The following is a 19,640-nucleotide window of genomic DNA, read 5'->3' on the forward strand; positions in this document are numbered from 1 at the left end:
AAGGTCAGCCATCATCCTCCGCCTGTTCCACCGTTGAGGCCTAGATTGGATTGCTCTTTGTCAGAGACCTCCCCCTCGACCGTACCGCCATGGGTGGCCCTACATGGAGCCTAGCTCCGGACGGCATCGTTCTCAGGATCTCAGGTCCACGCAAGCTTCTCCACCGCGACAAGGTGACAACCCACGGAGAAGTAAAGATTGGCGCATGGTTAAAGAGAAATTACAATTCAAAATTAAAAATAGAATGTTTACGAAGGATACAGGGGAGAAGTGGCAGAGCTTAGAGGAAGGGAAAGGAATCAATAATACAACACAGCCCCCAACTCATGTATTAGTGAGAGAATGGGAGTGGGAGAGAGAGAAATATGCAAACATATTAAGGAAATTAGTAAAAATAGTAAATAAGCATGAGGAATTTTAATTACTTAAGACAACAAGACGGGGGAAGAATTAGACCATTCGGCCCATTGAGTCTACACCATTCAGACATGGGTTATCGATTTTCCCCCTCTACCCAATTCTCCTGCCTTGCCCCCGTAACCTTTGACGCCCTTACTAATCCCATCAATCCCTGTTTTAAAAATACCCAAAGGTGGTGAATTTGTGGCAATGAATTCCACAGATTCACCACCCTCTGCCTAAGGAAATTCCTCCTCATCTCCAGCCTAAAGGTACATTCTCTTATACTGAGGTTGTGCCTTCGTGTCTTAGACTCACCCACTGCTAGTAAAGTCCTCTCCCATTACTGTAAGCACTTATGATCTTGTTTAATTTCACCAATCTTTTTCTCATCCACTGTGGTCATCGACGTGCGATCTTTCAGGTGCACGCAGACCAGTACATTCCTGAGGAGAGTATCCAAGGGCAGCTGGAAAACCTGGAGCAGCAGCTGGATGAGCTGGAATTCCGCGGGGTGGCTCTGGAGGAGAAACTCCGCAACTGTGAAAACGGTGAGTTCAGCAAACACACGCTGGGCCGGGAACGTGGGCTGAAGTTCTTGGGGTTGAAGGGCAGGCTCGGAGTTCACCAGAAGTTAGAGTTTGCTGAAGTACAGGAAACGGGCAGCATGTTCCTGGGTGCCAAACTCCCATGCCCAGCCTGTTACATAGAAAATAGGTGCAGGAGGAGGCCATTCGGCCCTTCGAGCCAGCACTGCCATTCATTAACTATCAATAACCCGTGCCTGCCTTCTCCCCATATCCCGTGATTCCACTAGCCCCTAGAGCTCTATCTAACTCTCTCTTAAATCCATCCTGTGATTTGGTCTCCACTGCCCTCTGTGGCAGGGAATTCCACAAATTCCCAACTCTCTGGGTAAAAAGTTTTTTCTCACCTCAGTCTTAAATGACCTCCCCTTGATTCTAAGACTGTGGCCCCTGGTTCTGGACTCGCCCAACATTGGGAAGATTTTTCCTGCATCTAGCTTGTCCAGTCTTTTTATAATTTTATATGTTTCTATAAGATTACTCCTCATCCTTCTAAACTCCAGTGAATACAAGCCTAGTCTTATCAATCTTTCCTCATACGACAGTCCCGCCATCCCAGGGATCAATCTCGTGAACCTATGCTGCACTGCCTCAATCACAAGGATGTCCTTCCTCAAATTAGGAGACCAAAACTGTACACAATACCCCAGATGTGGTCTCACCAGAGCCCTATACAACTGCAGAAGAACCTCTTTACTCCTATACTGAAACCCTCTTGTTATGAAGGCCAACCTGTTCCTGGGTGCCAACTCCCCATGCCCTGCCTGTTTCTGGGTGCTAAACTCCCCGTGCCCATCCTTACGATGACCAGACCTTCAGCTGACTGTGGATGAGGGAGCTGCATTGAGCGTATAGTGGAGATAACTCTCCTACTGTTCAATGACTGTCGCCCGGGCAAGTGGACAGGCCCTCAGTTTAATCTCCACAGATGGCCGTCCAGTGTTCATGTCAGTCCGGAGATGACGGCCTGCATTTACGTGTTCAAATCCCTGGTCTCGGGCTTGGATTTAGAAATTTCTGTTGGTAAGGAAATTGAACCGAAAGAAGGAGGCCATTGAGTGCCCATGTTCACTCATCCCCAGCCCATTCCACAGGCCTGCACCAGATACTGTATGTGTGTTCCTCATAGAGACCCAACGTGCTGGAGTAACATTGTTGGCTGAGGGGAAGGTGACAACGAGGCTTACAAACAGGAAAGTTAATCAAGAGATAAACACAGAAAGCTGGAGTAAATCAGTGTGAGCTCCTGCTTGTGACACAAAAGTGACACAAGGCGGAGAACTAGGGTAGGGGAGGGAAGGAGAACTGTTTGCTGTTTTTCGTGTGTACATATGTGCGTGTGTGTATGTTTTATATATTATCAAAGGTGCAAATTACAGTAGGGATTGTAATATCAAGTCCTCTAAACTTAAGTAAAAAAAATATATATATATATTTTTTTTTAACTTAAGTTTAGAGGACTTGATATTACAATCCCTACTGTAATTTGCACCTTTGATAATATATGATCTATATATATGGGTATTTGTGAATAGAGTGATTGTGGAGACGATGTTTCCACTAGTGAAAGAGTCCAGGGCTAGAGGACGTAGCTTCAGAATTAAAGGATGTTCTTTTAGAAGGAGATGAGGAGAAATTTCTTTAGTCAGAGGGTGGTGAATCTGTGGAATTCTTTGCCACAGAAGGCTGTGGGGGCTGTCAGTGGATAATTTTATGGCAGAAATTGATAGATTCGTGATTAGTGCATGTGTCAGAGGTTATGCGAAGAAGGCAGGAGAATGGGGTTAGGGGGGATAGATAGATCAGCCATGATTGAATTGCGGAGTAGACTTGATGGGCCGAATGTCCTAATTCTTCTTCTATTCCTTATGATCTTATACACTGAACTTTTTTTTGTCTCTCATTTATTGTTTACATTGTACTATGTTTACATATGTGGAAGAAAGAACTGCAGATGCTGGTAAAATCAGTAACTCAGCGGGTGAGGCAGCATCTATGGAGAGAAGGAAAGAACGTCGCCCATTACTTCTTTCCATGGATGCTGCCTCACCCGCTGAGTTGCTCCAGCATTTTGTGTCTACATACTATGTTTACATATTCTGTGGTGCTGCTGCAAATAAGAATTTCACTCTTGACAAATGACAATAAAATACACTTGACGAGAGAAAAAGAGAGAGAGAGGGAGAGAGGGGTCAGGCTGTGTCACATCACCTGTCAACATGCGGTTCACATTTTCATCTCCAGATGACGACGAGGATGATCTTCTGGTCGACTGGTTCAAACTGATCCATGAGAAGCACTTGCTGGTTCGCCGTGAGTCCGAACTGGTCTATACGTGAGTGCTCTGTGTCTATCTGTGTGGTGGTTCCGTACCTCCTGCCCTGCAGCGCGTCTGACTGAGCGGTATCTGTGTCCCCTCTACAGCTGGCCTTTACCCCGTCTATCCTCTCTGCCCCCCTCTCCTCTCTGCTCCCTCTCCTCTCTGCTCCCCCTCCTCTCTGCTGCCCCTCCTCTCTACTCCCTCTCCTCTCTGCTCCCTCTCCTCTCTACTCCCTCTCCTCTCTGCTCCCTCTCCTCTCTGCCCCTCTCTCTCTCTGCCCCTCTCCTCTCTGCTCCCCCTCCTTCTCTCTCTCCCCCCCCCCCTCTCCCTCTGCTCCCCCTCCTCTCCTCTGCTCTGCTTCCTCTCCCCCTCTCCCTCTGCTCTGCCCCTCTCCTCTCTGCTCCCCTCCTGCCCCTTCTCTCTGCCCCTCTCCTCTGCCCCTCTCCTCTCTGCTCCCTCTCCTCCCCCTCCCTCTCTGCTCCCCCTCCTTCTCCTCTCTGCTCCCTCTCCCCTCTCTCCCTCTGCCCCTCTCCTCTCTGCTCCCTCTGCCCCCTCTCTCTCTACCCCCCTCCCCTCTGCTCTCCCCCCCTGCTCCCCCCTCCTCTCTCTCTGCTCCCCCCCCTCCTCTCTGCTCCCCCTCCTCTCTGCCTCCTCTCTCTCCCCCTCCTCTCTGCTCCCCCCCTCACCTCTCCTCTCTGCTCCCCCTCCTCTCTGCTCCCCCCCCACCTCTCTGCGCCCCCTCCCTCTATGCCCTCCCTCTCTCTCTCCTCTCTGCTCCCTCTCCTTCTGCCCCCCTCCCCTCTCCTTCTCCCTCCTCTCTCTCTGCTCTGTCTCCTCTCTCCTCTCTGCTCCTCTCCTCTCTCCTCTCCTCCTCTCCTCTCTGCCCCCCCTCCCCTTATCTACCACCCTCCTCCTCTATGCCACCCTCTTCTCTCCTCCCCCACCCCTTCTCCTCCTCCTCACACACTCACTGTTGAATTACAAAGCAATTTAATGTTATACTGTTTGTTGACACTTCAAGTAGACGTGGCTGAGAGCCTTTCTCTCTGCTGCCCCTCAGTCTGACATCCAGGCTAATCTGATTCCTCTCTCAATCCTCAGCTTTAAGCAGCAAAATCTGGAGGAGCGGCAGGCCGACGTGGAGTATGAACTGCGCTGTCTTCTTAACAAACCAGGTCAGTGTCTGCTGCATGATGACCCCAGGTCTTGCTTATCACTGCCCATCCTCTTAATGCTGATCACTGATCCTCTCACGCTGATCAGAGCTGCCCGATCGCAGCCCCAGCCTCCTCAGACTGATCACTGGCCCAGATCTACCAACCACTCCCCCAACTTCCACATGCTGATCATTGATCACCACATGCTGATCAGGACCACACAGTCACAGTCCCAGCCTCCTCACGCTGATTTAGGCTTTACTTTAGAGGTACAGCGCGGAATCAGGCCCTTCGGCCCACCTAGTCCGCACCAACCAGCGATCCCCGCACACCAACACTATCCTACACACTAGGGGACAACTTACAATTGTTATCAAAGCCAAATTAACCTGCAGACCTGTACGTCTTTGGAGTGTGGGAGGAAACCGGGAAAAACCCGCGCAGGTCACGGGGAGAACGTACAAACTCCATACAGACAGCACCCGTGGTCAGGATCGAACCCGGGTCTCTGGCGCTGTAAGGCGGCAACTCCTATGTTGTGCCACTGTGGGGACCTCCTCAGACTGATCACTGACCATGGACAAGCCGACGACAGCCTCTGGCCCCTCAGGCTGATCACTGCCATGCATGCGTGTCTCTGCAGAGAAAGACTGGACAGACGAGGATCGGGGCCGGGACGCAGAGCTGATGCAGGAGTTGATCACGGTCATTGAACAAAGAAACGCCATCATCAACAGCTTGGATGAAGACAGACAGCGGTAAGTAACGTGCAGAATAAATGAGATTATGGTACAGCTTGGTGGAGCATAAACCTATCACCCTTGAGCTACCCGCATAATATTGGGCTTATTGCAGAAACAAGAACTGCTGATGTTGCTTAATACACAAAGTACCGGAGTAATTCAGAAGAACTGCAGATGCTAGAAAAATCGAAGATAGACAAAAATACTGGAGGAACTCCGCGGGTGAGGCAGCATCTATGGAGAGAAGGAATAGGTGACGTTTCAGGTCGAGACCCTTCTTCAGACTGATGTCGGGGGGGGGGGCAGGAAAAGGGAAGGAAGGAAGAGGCGGAGACAATAGGCTTGTGGGAGAGCTGGGGAGGGGAAGGAGGGAGAAAGCAAGGACTTTCTGAAGTTAGAGAAGTCAATGTTCATACCGCTGGGGTGTAAACTACCCAAGCAAAATATGAAATGCTGTTCCTCCAATTTGCGCTGGGCCTCACTCTGGCAATGGAGGAGGTTCAGGACAGAAAGGTCAGATTCGGAATGGGAGGGGGAGTTGAAGTGCTGAGCCACCGGGAGATCGGGTTGGTTATTGCAAATTGAGCGGAGGTGTTGGGCGAAGCGATCGCTGAGCCTGTGTTTGGTCTCATCAATGTAGAGTGGTTGACACCTGGAACAATGGATGCAATAGATGAGGTTGGAGGTGGTGCAGGTGAACCTCTGTCTCACCTGGATAGACTGCTTGGGTCCTTACATGGAGTCGAGGGGGGAGGTTAAGCGACAAGTGTAGCATTTCCTGCGGTTGCAAGGGAAAGTGCCGGGAGACGGGGTGGTTTGGGTGGGAAGGGACGAATTGACCAGGAATTTACGGAGGGATCGGTCTCTGTGGAAAGCAGAAAGGGTGAGAGATGGGAAGATGTGGCCAGTGGTGGGATCCCGTTGGAGGTGGCAAAAATGTTGGAAGATCATATGTTGTATGTGATGACTGATGGGGTGGAAGGTGAGGACAAGGGGGACTCTGCCCTTGTTACGAGTAAGGGAATGGGAAGTAAGAGCAGAGCTGCGGGATATAGAGGAGACCCTGGTGAGAGCCTCATCTATAATAGAAGAGGGGAACCTCCGTTTCCTAAAGAATGAGGACATCTCCGATGCCCTGGTCTGGAACAGCTCATCCTGAATACAGATGCGGAGTAGAAGGAGGAATTCAGCGGGTCAGACAGCATCTCTGGAGAACATGGACGGGGGTCTGAAGAAGGGTCTCGACCCCCGAAACGTCACCCATTCCTTCTCTCCAAAGATGCTGTCTGTCCCCACTGAGTTACGCCAGCTTTTTGGGTCTATGGACAGGTGACATTTCAGGTCAAGACACAAAACGTCACCGATCCATGTTCCCCATTGGGCTTATTGTGCCTGGCAGACATTTCTTTGGAATAGAGCATCGAAAATTACAGCACAGGAACAGGCCCTTGGGCTCACAATCTCTGTGCCGAACATGATGTCAAGGTAAGCTATCGCCAACCTGCAATGATCCATACACCAACATTGCAGATCCATGTGCCCAAAAACCTCATCAAAGCCACTAATATATCTGCCCCCATCACCACCCCCAGCAGCGCATTCCAGGCACCGACCAATCCTCTGTGGGGTAAATAAAATTGCTCCCCACATCTTTTAAACTTTGTCCCCCTTCACCTTAAAGCTATGCCCCCTCGTCTTTGTCATTACCACCCTCTGTAAAAGATTCCGACTGTCTACCTTATCTAGCCTCCGATAATTTCATATACGTCGACCATGTCTCTCCTCAGCCTCCGATGCTCCAGAGAAAACAATCCAAGTTTGTCCAATCTGCATTTTGTGTCTACGGTTTAAACCAGCATCTAAAGTTCCTTCCTACACTATCCATGTACCTGCCTAAACGTGACAGTCCCTGCCTCGACTCCCTCCTCCGGCTGTTGGGCACACAGAGTTCCTGCAGATGATGAGACAACGTGCGGTGGGGGACTGGCAGAGGATGGTGAGATCCACCCCGAGACGGTTCAGTTTAGCTAATGTGGTGAATACCGAGGTACGGTGAAAAGCCTGTATCTCCTGTTATCCAGTCAGCGGAAAGACAATACGTGGTTACAATCGAGCCATTCAAAGTGTACAGATACATGACAAGCAGGTCTGAGAGAGAAACTGAAAGCAAATTCTCACCTTACTGTCTTACAGAGAGGAAGAGGAAGATAAGTTGCTGGAGACAATGATTAAAAACAAAGGTAAGATTATCTTTATTCAATGTCGAGCGGAGGTATGGTCTTTGAGCATTTCAGTTTGTTTCAACACCACATTAATTCTCCTCTATTTTTGTTCCGTTTCCCCTTATACAAGAGTATAAGCAGACCTGAATGGTCTGTCTGAAATTGGGAGGAAGGCGTGGTATGGGGAGGGGTCTTCCTGAAATGGCCTAGTGCTTCTCTCCTAATAACTAAATCCTAGGTCATCCTTGTGCCACCAGGTCTCCATTGACTTGTGTCTTCCCCTCCCTTCACAGCGGGGGCTATATGACGATGGTCACAGTTTACCTTTAGTGTTGACATTGACTGCCTTTGGAAATGTTTTGGTTCAGTTTAGAGATGCAGCGCGGAAACAGGCCCTTCGGCCCACCGAGTCCGCGCCGACCAGCGATCCCCGCACACCAATGCGATGCTACGCACACCTGGGACAATTTGCACATACACCAAGCCAATTAACCTACAAACCTGTACGTCCATGGAGTGTGGGAGGAAACGGAAGATCTCGGAGGAAAACCCACACAGGTCACAGGGTGAACGTACAAACTCCATACAGACAGCACACGCAGTCTGGATCGAACACGGGTCTCTGGCGCTGTAAGGCAGCAAATTTACCGCTGCGCCATCGTGCCGCCCTGATGTTTTGCAACAAGTAGCTGAAGTGAAACCACTCAAAGTACAAAGCAGAGTAGCTGCCACACAGCACCTGAGACCCGGGTTCGATCCTGACTACGGGTGCTGTCTGTATGGAGTTTCTACATTCTCCCTGTGACCGCGTGGGTTTTCTCCGGTGCTCCGGTTTCCTCCCACAATCCCAAGACGTACAGGTGTGTAGGTAAATTGGCTTGGTAAATGTGTGTCAAAAAAAAAATTGTCCCTAGTGTGTGTAGGATAGTGTTAATGTGCGGGTACTGCTGGTCGGCAGGGAGGGTCGAAGGGCCTGCTTCTGCACTGTATCTCTAAAACTAAAATTAAAACTCAACTACAAGTAGCTCTAAGGAGAGATAAACAGTAACTCAGCGGGTCAGGCAGCATCTCTGGGGAAAAAAGGAATAGTTCTTTCTTCTTTCATTCTGAAGGTTTCGACCCAAAACATCACCTATTCCCTCTCTCCAGAGATGTTGCCTGACCCACTGAGTTACTCCAATACTTTGTGTCCATCACTTAACTCTCGACTTGATTTTGCAGACAAATCAAGTGCTGGGCCTTGTGTTAGCACGGTGAGTGGCTGCAGGTCCAGCCTTGGTGGCTCTCTGGAGCATAGCCCAAACCAGACCTGCAATCATGCATTACATTCACTCCACTCCTTTAAATCTCTACTACAGATCTGTACACTGTGGACGGCACGATTGTAATCATGTATTGTCTTTCCGCTGACTGGTTAGCACGCAACAAAAACTTTTCACTGTCCCTCTGTACACGTGACAATAAACTAAACTAAACTAGTATATCCCCCATCCGTCAGGCTCCGGGCCTGTGTGTGCGCGTGTGTGTGTGTGTGTGTGTGTGTGTGTCTCTGTGTGTTTGTGTCTGTGTGTGTGTGTGTGTGTGTGTGTGTGTGTGTGTGTGTGTGTGTGTGTCTGTGTGTGTGTGTGTCTGTGTGTGTGTGTCTGTGTGTGTGTGTCTCGGTGTTTGTGTGTGTGTGTGGCTGTTTGTGTGTGTGTGTGTGTGTCTGTTGTTAGGTTTGCCCAACTTTCTCACTCCCAAATAAGGAACAAAAGATCAAAATACGGGACAACTTCCTCACGGCAATTCGTTAACCGACTCGGCCGTGGCTGGGTGAATGATGAGTTGGCCCGGGTGTTGGCCAGCTGAGGAGTTTTGACCCGGGCAACATCGCGCACAAAGTCCGGCACCCCGTCCAACTCAGGAACCGGTGATCGGCCATGAGAAGGAGGGGTGATGGTGGTGTCGGCGGTAAGCGAAGGTCCGAAGATCAGACATCTGGCCGGGCTGCCGACCGACGGGGCCACGTGCGAGGCGCTGCTGCTGCTGCTGCACTCCATGGGATGCACTACGTAGGGACGGGTGAGGCGGGGCTGGACACAGCGCTCCGACCCAACAGTCCCCTCGACCCGAGTAGTAACGGTCAAATTCGGGACAAGAACAGTCCCGTACGGGACAAACCAATTTAGCCCAATATACGGGATGTCCCGGCTAATAGGAGACAGTTGGCAACCCTAGTTTGTGTGTCCATGTGTGTATGTGTTCCCGGTCTCAGCCTCCGTCCTCTACAGACTCGCTCCTGTGGATCCAGGCTTTGTCCCCCATGCAGGCAGCCAACCCCTGAGTGAACCAAGAAGGCTCACCAGCGTCTCTTCTTCCTGAGGAGACTGAAGAAGGTCCATCTGTCTCCTCAGATCCTGGTGAACTTCTACCGCTGCACCATCGAGAGCATCCTTACCAACTGCATCACAGTATGGTATGGCAACTGCTCTGTCTCCGACCGGAAGGCATTGCAGAGGGTGGTGAAAATTGCCCAACGCATCACCGGTTCCTGGCTCCCCTCCATTGAGTGTGTCCAAAGCAAGCGTTGTCTGCGGAGGGCGCTCAGCATCGCCAAGGACTGCTCTCACCCCAACCGTGGACTGTTTACCCTCCTACCATCCAGGAGGCGCTACAGGTCTCTCCGTTGCCGAACCAGCAGGTCCAGGAACAGCTCCTTCCCGGCGGCTGTCACTCTACTCAACAACGTACCTCGGTGACTGCCAATCACCCCCCCCCCCCCCCCGGACACTTATTATTATTTATTCAATCATTTGCTATGTCGCTCTTCCAGGGAGATGCTAAATGCATTTCGTTGTCTCTGTACTGTACACTGACAATGACAATTAAAATTATCTGAATCTGAGTGTAGGGGATTGAGGCTCAGCCACTCTGGCAGGCGGTGGGCTATCGGCACGCTGCCGAAATACGGTCTCTAACTACTGCTTTTTCCTAAACAGATTTCCACAAGGAACCAAGCAGCGACGTGAAGAAAAAGGCAAAGTTCAAACCGAAGAAGATGCTGAAGTTTCTCAGCAACAAACCCGAGGGGAAGTCTAAAACTGGCAAGGAGAAGAACTTGTGATGAGGGAGAGGTGCGGTGAATGGAGAGCTGCAGGGTAGCCCTGCCCGGGCCGAGCCGACTGACCTTGCACAGTTGATTGTGTCGGGAGCTGTACCACACAGCGTCTGGTGACTGATTCATAGAAGTCTCATCCTTCATGTGCTGGCCGAGGCTGCTTACTATTTATGGACGAAAGACACAAAATGCCGGAGTAACTCAGCGGGACAGGCAGCATCTCTGGAGAGAAGGGATGGGTGACGTTTCGGATCCCGAAACGTCACCCATCCCTTCTCTCCAGAGACGCTGCCTGTCCGGCTGAGTTACTCCGGCATTTTGTGACTTTCTTCGATTTATACCATCCTCTGCATTTCTTTCCTACACATTTGGCCTGCTTATGATATATCACTTGTTGTACGTGCAATAGAACCAACCCTGCGCTATTTTTGCTTCGTGCTGTTCAGTCTAACTGGTGAGAAATTCTGCTCTCGGCTAAAGTTGTTTCCTTTCCACCGTGTGGTCTTCTGCAAGGTTTTCACAGCTGCAGGGTTGGGTGCTCGAGTGAGACTGGCTCGGAGCTCTTTCACCGGGGAGTTTTTGAGCTCGCTGCCGCTTGTCACCCTTGTTCCCATCTCAATCCGTGTGATTGAGGACCCGCCTGTTTCCTGCTGCCTTCCGCTGCTGCCAGGCGGGGTGGTTGAAGACTTGGCCACCCACAAACGGCCCACATCTCTGCAAGCTTTTAATAATAGATGCTGCATGTTTCACGAGACACAGTGTGCCATGAATCCGTCACCATCTGCAGCTGAAAACATTGCAAAGAGATAAGAGGGGCAGCGGTAGAGTTGCTGCCTCAAAAGCACTAGAGACCCGGGTTCCATCCTAACAATAGGTGCTGTCTCTCTCTCTCTCTCTATATATAGGCGTTATATATATATATATATATCCCTATAAATATAGGCGTTATATATATATATATCCCTATAAATATAGGCGTTTGCACGTTCTCCTGTTCTCCATGTGTTTTCTCCGGGTACTCCAGTGCAGGTTTATAGGTTAATTGGCTTCTGTAAATTGTCCCTCGTGTGTAGGATAGAATGGGTGATCACTGGTTGGCACAGACTGGGTGGGCCGAAGGGCCTGCTCCCACGCTGTATCTCTAAAGGAAACTTTACCGAGATGCCGCAATTACACCAGTGATTGGTAACGCAGATTGTACTCGTTGCTGCACACCCTCTGACAGTGCAAGGCTTGGGGTGATGTTGGGTACAACATGCAGGTATCGAGTGCTGAGCACCGTGTGTGAGTGTGGGATACGCCCTGACACTTACAAATAACGCGGAGATAGGAAATTCCCTCTTCGAGGGGGAACTGCACACACAAAGTGCTTCTGTATACCATAGGACTGGGCACCTCAGTGCCATCCTTCATCTATCTGCAGCCCCAGTGGATCACTGCAGCAAGAAACGACAGACCTTCAGTCTGTGAAAACCTTCCAACTAGCACTTGCCAGCGTAAGGTCCACATTTTACTGCAGTCTTCTAAATATTCCCACTTCCGTGCCCCAAGTAATGTATTCCCCGCTGCTCTGAGAGGCGGAGGAAGCTGTGGTGAACAAGAGGGTTCCTTTGTAGCTGTGTAACGTTGCAACAGACCTCTGAACACTGGTGGAAAATGGTTGTGAGCTCTTGTGCATAATTTCTCGAGTGTACACACAGAACACGGACACAGTCGCAGAGACCAACTGACACAAATATACTTTTAAACATAGTGACGGTCATTGTGAAGCTATCTCTATTAACTCTGCACTTTAATTGACCAGCGGTGTCTCAGCCTGCATGTTTCTCCGCAGGGTCATATATATTTATACATACACATGCTTCAAACTACAATGGAGTCATCTCCATTTGAGTCAATCTCCAGTCAAACTCGGTGCACTTTGGCCATGCTCAGCCTATGTTATAGTTGGCTGCATTGCCGGGCATTGAGCCGTTGCTAGGAGCTGTTCCAGATTCAGCAAGCCAAGAGGACTCACCAGTCTGACCAACGTACCTGCAGCTCTGTCTTGTGAGTGGCCGTTCACAGGTAAATGCGCCCCAGCAAGAAGCAACTTCAGTTTGGAATTCTTTCACGATCCAAACTTTTTCAGGGACTTTTCGATTTGTTTTTGAAACCTGGTCCTTCTGTAGATTGGATGAGAGCAACATATATTCTTTATTGGTCTAAGTACGGGACTGAGACTTGGTGTCTGCACCCTTACCCTCATTAATATAGTTTGTTGAGGTTTTGTCGGTTCTTAGCAATAATTGTATCTCTAATTAACATGCAGGTTCTGCTGCCAAAAATGCCTTAATTCAATTTATTGTCAAATCTTCAATTTAAACTCCTTCTTGTTCTTGTAACTGGGGTATTGGTGCCATGTCTTTGTATTAATCTTTCAATTATGGGATTGCTTTTATTCGTTCATTCAGACCATTTTGCTGATCCATATATTTAGCTTTTATTCTATTTTACTCGTTTGTATATAATATTTATTGAAAAACACAAGCACTGTTCTAAAGCTATATTATTCTGCTAACAAAATTGATAAAAATGGGTCTATTAAAATGGAACGTTGTCCAAAGTTGTGATTGATGTAGTAACTGTTGATTGTACTTAAAAACCTGTCTGCCTGGTCCTTGGCTGATTTTCCTCCATGTGTCATGGAGTCTCTTGCCCCTGTCCCACTTAGGAAACCTGAACGGAAACCTCTGGAGACTTTGTGCCCCACACAAGGTTTCCGTGCGATTCCCGGAGGTTTTTGCCAGTCTCCCTACCTGCTTCCACTATCTGCAACCACCTGCAACCTCCGGGAACCGCACGGAAACCTTAGGTGGGGACGCAAAGTCTCCAGAGGTTTCTGTTCAGGTTTCCGAAGTGGGACAGGGGCATTACAGTATGATGTACTTCGGCCCAACATGTCCCATCTACACTAGTCCCACCTGATTGCGTTTGACCCATATCCCTCTAAACATATCCTATTCATGTGCCTGCCCTAATGTTATTTTAAGGTTGTAACATACCTGCCTCAACTACCTGCTCCGTGAGCTTGTTCCATATCACTACCCCCCTTTTTGTAAAGAAAAAGTTACCCCTCCAGTCTCCATTAAATCTTTCCCCCCTTACCTTAAACCTATGTCTTCTAGTTCTTGATTCCGCTGCTCTAGGTAAAAGGCTGTGCATCCACCCAATCTATTCCTCTATAAAATCTCACATCATCCTCCTGTGCTCCTACGAATAAAGTCCTAGCCTGCTCAACCTCTCCCTGTAGCTCAGGCCCTCGTGTCCTGGCAACATCCTTCTGTCATTTTATTGTCCACTGGACCTGTTGTGACTGTATATAAGACTGGGCATCAGCTTCAGCATGTGCTGGATCCAATGTGGCTGTACTGTACCGGGCCAACGGATATGGGGAGAAGGCAGGAACGGGGTACTGATTGTGGATGATCAGCCATGATCACATTAAATGGCGGTGCTGGCTCGAAGGGCCGAATGGCCTACTCCTGCACTTATTGTCACTTATATCTACTGGACACAAGGAACTGCAGATGCTGGTTTACAAACAGTTGCTAACCATTTTTAACACCCCCCACCCTTCCCATTCCCAGACCAAGCTTTCTCTCCTGGACCATCTCCACTGTCAGAGTAAGGCCACGTGCAACTGGGGGAACAGCAGCTCATATTCTGCTTGTGTAGCTTACAACGGTGTGAACATTGAATTGCCCTATTTTAGGTAACAGCAACAACACCCCTGCCTCACCTTTATTTCCCCCCCCCCCACCTGGATGAGCACCCATTTCTCCCACTATCCCACCCGTCCTTCCCCCTCTCTCCGACCCCCTTCCACTTCTATCACTTTCACTGGTTTACATTTATCTCAAGTCAAGGGTATACCAAACATAGATACAATCAGTTTGCAGAATGTCATTCTCAGCATTGTAACGAATCTCATCCCCAGACAAAGCCCAATGTCCGTAATAGGATAGCGGTGAATCTGACATTGCTCTAGCTGATGGAGAGACCGTTAAGCAGTCTGATAATGAAGCTGTTCCTGGTGATGCGCGCTTTCAAGCTTCAGTACCTCCCTGCCAAACAAGAGCAGGGAGAAGAAGGAATGACCGGGGTGGGACGTCTTTGATTATGTTGGATGCTTTTCTGAGGCAGTGTGGAGAAGTCTGGTCTATGTGATGATCTGGGCTACATCTACAACCATCCTACCAACTTGAGAGCAGAGCTGAGCTACTATCTACCTCTTTAATCGGTCTTTACTGGACTTTATCTTGCACTAAACGTTATTCATGTTATTCCCTTTATTATATATCAGTACACTGGATGGCTTGAGTGGTCTTTCCGCTGACTGGTTAGCACACAACAAAAGCTTGTCACTGTACCTCTGTAGAGAGATACAAGTTTGTTTTCAGTAGGAAAGAAGGTGGGAGCGAGATGTGTAGAACAAAGGGAATGTCGCTGATATGGTGAGTTAGTGCAATAGTGACAGTTAATAGCAACATAGAAACATAGAAAAGGAGGCCCTTCGAGCCAGCGCCGCCATTCATTGTGATCATGGCTGAACCTCTGTCGCACCTGGAACCACTGCATGGCCTGCCTTCTCCCCATATCATTTGACTCCACTAGCCCCTAGAGCTCTATCTAACTCTCTCTTAAATCCATCCAGTGACTTGACCTCCACTGTCCTCTGTGGCAGGGAATTCCACAAATTCACAACTCTCTAGGTGAAAACGTTTTTTCTCACCTCAGTATTAAATGACCTCCCCTCTATTCTAAGACTGGAGTCGCCCAACATTGGGAACATTTTTCCTGCACTTTAAGCTGCTCACTCTGTATAAGGTGCCGTTAACATGGACAGAGTGGACTTTGGGCAAAAGGATCTGTTTCCAGGCTCTATTTCTTAATCCAAAAACTGAAAAGTATTCAAGAACATTGTATGAACATTGACTTCTCTAATTTCAGGTAGTCCTTACTTTCTCCTCCCCTTCTCAGCCCTGTGGAACGTCTCATCCTGGGAGCAGATGCGGCGTAGGCGGAGGAATTGGGAGTAGGGGGGCAGGGTGGGAAGACGTGTAGTCCAGATAGCCATGTGAGTCAGTTGGTTTGTAGTGTATATCGGTCAGAAGTCTAATACCACACATTATACTTGCTTCAAAGCCGTCTTGTTGAGTCTCATGTTTAAGAAGGAACATCAGATGCTGGAAAATCGAAGGTAGCCAAAATGCTGGAGAAACTCAGCAGGCGAGGCAGCATCTATGGAACAAAGTCAGTCTGTAGAAGGGTTTCGACCTGAAACGTCGTCTATTTCCTTCGCTCCATAGATGCTGCCTCACCTGCTGAATTTCTCCAGCATTTTATGTCTACCACTGAAAAGTATTCAGTGGGCCAGGCAGCATCTGTGGAGGGAAATTACAGATAATGTTTCAGGTCGGGGCCTTCATTCAGACTGATGGAGTAGAGGGGAGATAGCTGGGAGAAAGAGGTGAGAGGAAGGAGTAGGGCAAGGGCTGGTAAATGATCGGTGTATCCAGGATAAGGGAGCTTCTCCCTCCCCCATCTGACCCACTCCTCTTTACCTGAGCTCCTCCAGTATTTTGTGTTTCGTTGCTCTAGATTCAAGAATCTGCAGTCTCTTGTCTCTATATTAATGCTATCCACTTATTTACACGAGTCGAACACTGTGCAGTAAGCTCAATACCATCTATGACAAGGAAAACAAAATGAGACAGATGCTGGAATCTGATATACAACAAACATATTGGAAGAACTCAACAGTGTACCTTGCAGGCCAAGACCTGTAAGCACTCAGTTTGTTTAGTATTAATACTTTTGTACGATCTAGGATAAAACAGCCCTCTTGGTTGGCACCTTGTCCACTACCCAAGAAGGGACTGCAGATTCTGGAAAATCGATGGTAGACAAAATTGCTGGAGAAACTCAGCGGGTGAGGCAGCATCTATGGAGCGAAGGAAATAGGCGACGTTTCGGGCTGAAACCCTTCTTCAGACTGATGCAGGGTGGGGGGGGAGGTGCAGGAAGAAGAAAGGAAGATGAGGAGCCAGAGGGCCGAGGGAGAGCTGAGAAGGGGAGGAGACAGCAAGGGCTACAGGAAATTGGAGAAGTCAATGTTCAGGATGCAGACTGCCCAAGCGGAATATGAGGTGCTGCTCCTCCAGTTTGCGCTGGGCCTCACTCCGGCCATGGAGGAGGCCCAGGACAGAAAGGTCGGATTCGGAATGGGAGTGGGTGTTGAAGTGCTGAGCCACAGGGAGATCAGGTTGGTTAATGCGGACCGAGCGGAGGTGTTGGGCGAAGCGATCGCCAAGCCTACACTTGGTCTCACCGATGTAGATCAGCTGACACCTAGAGCAGTGGATGCAATAGATGAGGTTGGAGGAGATGCAGGTGAACCTCTGTCGCACCTGGAACAACTGCTTGGGTCCTTGAATGGAGTCGACAGGGGACGTAAAACTCCTTTCACAGCTGCTGCACTATGGCTACAGTGCGGGCCATCTACAAAATATGCCAGTCTGAAGAAGGATCTAACGAGAAATGTCACCTATCCATGTTCTACATAGATGCTGCCTGGCATGTTGATTTACTCCAGCCGTTTTTTTTTGTAAACCAGCATCTGCAGTTCCTTGTTTCTACAAAATTCACTGACTGCACAGCCAACGCCTTCTAGGCATTCCAATCCTGCAAGCCTTTCCATCAAGAGTATCAGCTTCAGAGACACCACCGCCTGCAGGCTCTCTCCCGAGCCTCACACCTTCCTGCGTGGAAAATACACCACCATTCCTACATCCTGGAACACCCGCCCCAACGGCACTGGGAGCACCTGCACCCAAAGTACCACAGCGGTTCAGAAAGACAGCTCTCCTCTACGTTCTTGTTAACAGTTGGAAGGGAGTAAATGCTGACCTGCCCCCTGAGCCAATATCCCAGAAACTCGTCCCTCATGTATCCAGGGAGAGTTGGTAGAAAGACCACATCCGGCACATCCAGGCCCAGAATACCTGTTACCCTATCACCTGTCATTGAGGGCTCCATACCTGCCCCAATAAACTTAAAACCCAGCGGTATGAATGTCGATATCTCTAATTGCAAGTAACCCTCACTCTCTGCCCCTACCCTAGTCGCCCTGCTAGTTCCACTGTTTTCATCCATGCACCCATTCGTTTTCACCTCTTCCACAGGCAACAATGGACCATTGTGGGCTCTACCTTTCCTTGGCCATCGGTGCCGGCTCTGATTTGTTCTGAACCTTTTCATATCTCTAGTTTCCCTCTCCCCTGACTCTCAGCCCGAAGAAGGGTCTCGATCCAAAACATCACCTATTCTTTTTCTCCAGAGGTCCTGTCTGGCCCGTTGAGTTACGCCAGCATTTTGTGTCCATCTTCCCTATAACCCTGCCTTGGATTTGGTGGGGTGCATGTGTGGGCGCAGTAAGGTTATGCATTGGTCTAATTGGTTGCATTCACCACTATATGATCATTCAGTGGACCCAAATGGTAACCGTTCTGCCCTTTAAACACTACAGTGAACCCAGGTGGGATGCATTTTCCATCCATTATCCTTCACTGGACCTAGGGAGCTGAGCTTGCCAACCAGAATAAGCAAAGCATGCTCAACACCCACACATTGGATCCAAAGAGACTGCATCTGCTAATGCTGGAGTGGGTTAGTTTTTGAGATACAGCGTGGAAACAGGCCCTTTGGTTCGCTAAGTCCATGCTACACAGCTCTCCCTGTATCCTAACACTATCCTACACACACTAGGCAGGGACAATTTTCAATTTTACTGAAGCCAATTAGCCTACAAACCTGGGGTGGAAGATTGCAACCTTCACGTGGTCCGTCCTGTTTCGACTAATGCAATCAACTCGACTTGCACAAACGGAAGATCAAATAGAACAAGTTGTCCAACAACTTTAGGCTGTGCACGCCACACGAAAGAAGAAGAAGCCTACAAACCTGCACGTCTTTGGAATGTGGGAGGAAACCGGAGCACCCGGAGAAAACCTTGGCAGTCACCGGGAGAACGTACAAACTCCGTACAGACGGCACTCATAGTTTGGATTTTTGGTGCTGTAAGGCAGCAACTCTATCGCCACTGTGTGTGGCCCTTGAGGAGGAGACTATGTGGGACTACGGGAGATTATGTGTTCAGCACGGACTAGAAGGGTCGAGATGGCCTGTTTCCGTGCTGTAATTGTTATATAGTTATATGTCTGTAGCCTTATCAAACCACACTGGATCCAGGGCCTTCAGTATTTCCCCAGCTCCCCAGTATCTCCCCATATTGGATCGAGGGAGCAAATTCATATAACTTGTGAATTATAGAACATAATGAGACAGAAGGACATTCTCACCGTGTGGATGGTGTTAGTAACAGCATTTAAAGTTAATTCTCCTTTCCCAGCTGGAGCCAAAGCCCCAAACATGTTGTCAAGTTGGAAAGGGTACAGAGAAGATATACGAGGATGTTGCCAAGACTCGAGGGTCTGGGCTGTAGGGTGAGGTTGAGCAGTGCTGGGACACTATTCCTTGGAGCGCAGGAGAATGAGGTGTATAATCCTATAGAGGTGTATAAAATCATGAGAGGAATAGATCGGGTATATGCACGGAGTTTCTTACCCAGCGTAGGGGAATTGAGAACCAGAGCCCGAATGTTTAAGATTAAGGGGGAAAGATTTAATGGGAATCTGAGGGGTAACTTGTTCACACAAAGGGTGTATGGAAGGAGCTGCCAGAGAAGATAGTTAAGGCACAGACTATTGCAACATTTATGAAACATTTAGACAAGTACATGGATAGGATAGGTTTAGAGGGATGTGGGCCAAATGCAAGCTAGTGAGACTAGTGTAGATGGGACATGGTTGGTGTGGGCAAGTTTCCACGCTGTATGACTCTATGACTATATTAGTTTTGCATCTGCCGCTACACCCAGATATCTTTTACAGTGGAGGATTTTTTCCCCAGCCACTGGTTATTCCAGAGCACCTGCACTGGATCCAGTGCATGGACTGCTAGCTGTTATCCTGCCCTGCACTGGACCCACAGGTTGGGTTGTTGCCTTGACCCC

The 19,640-nt window shown here is 49.0% G+C and overlaps 1 protein-coding gene across 2 annotated transcripts in view; it reads left to right on the top strand.

Moving 5' to 3' along the window:
• Positions 1-10,728, top strand: part of micall1a (MICAL-like 1a) — an 89,535-nt gene extending 78,807 nt beyond the window's left edge. For both annotated transcript variants that reach the window (XM_055663011.1, XM_055663012.1), the window contains exons 11-16: positions 824-950; positions 3,231-3,321; positions 4,408-4,481; positions 5,107-5,221; positions 7,400-7,446; positions 10,407-10,728. In XM_055663011.1, coding sequence (XP_055518986.1) covers positions 824-950; positions 3,231-3,321; positions 4,408-4,481; positions 5,107-5,221; positions 7,400-7,446; positions 10,407-10,531 — 579 coding nt within the window. In that variant the 3' untranslated portion in view covers positions 10,532-10,728. The remainder of the gene's footprint in view (positions 1-823; positions 951-3,230; positions 3,322-4,407; positions 4,482-5,106; positions 5,222-7,399; positions 7,447-10,406) is intronic.
• Positions 10,729-19,640: the final 8,912 nt, after the last annotated feature.

This window comes from Leucoraja erinacea, chromosome 37 (assembly GCF_028641065.1).
Source record: "Leucoraja erinacea ecotype New England chromosome 37, Leri_hhj_1, whole genome shotgun sequence".
NCBI lineage: Eukaryota > Metazoa > Chordata > Chondrichthyes > Rajiformes > Rajidae > Leucoraja > Leucoraja erinaceus.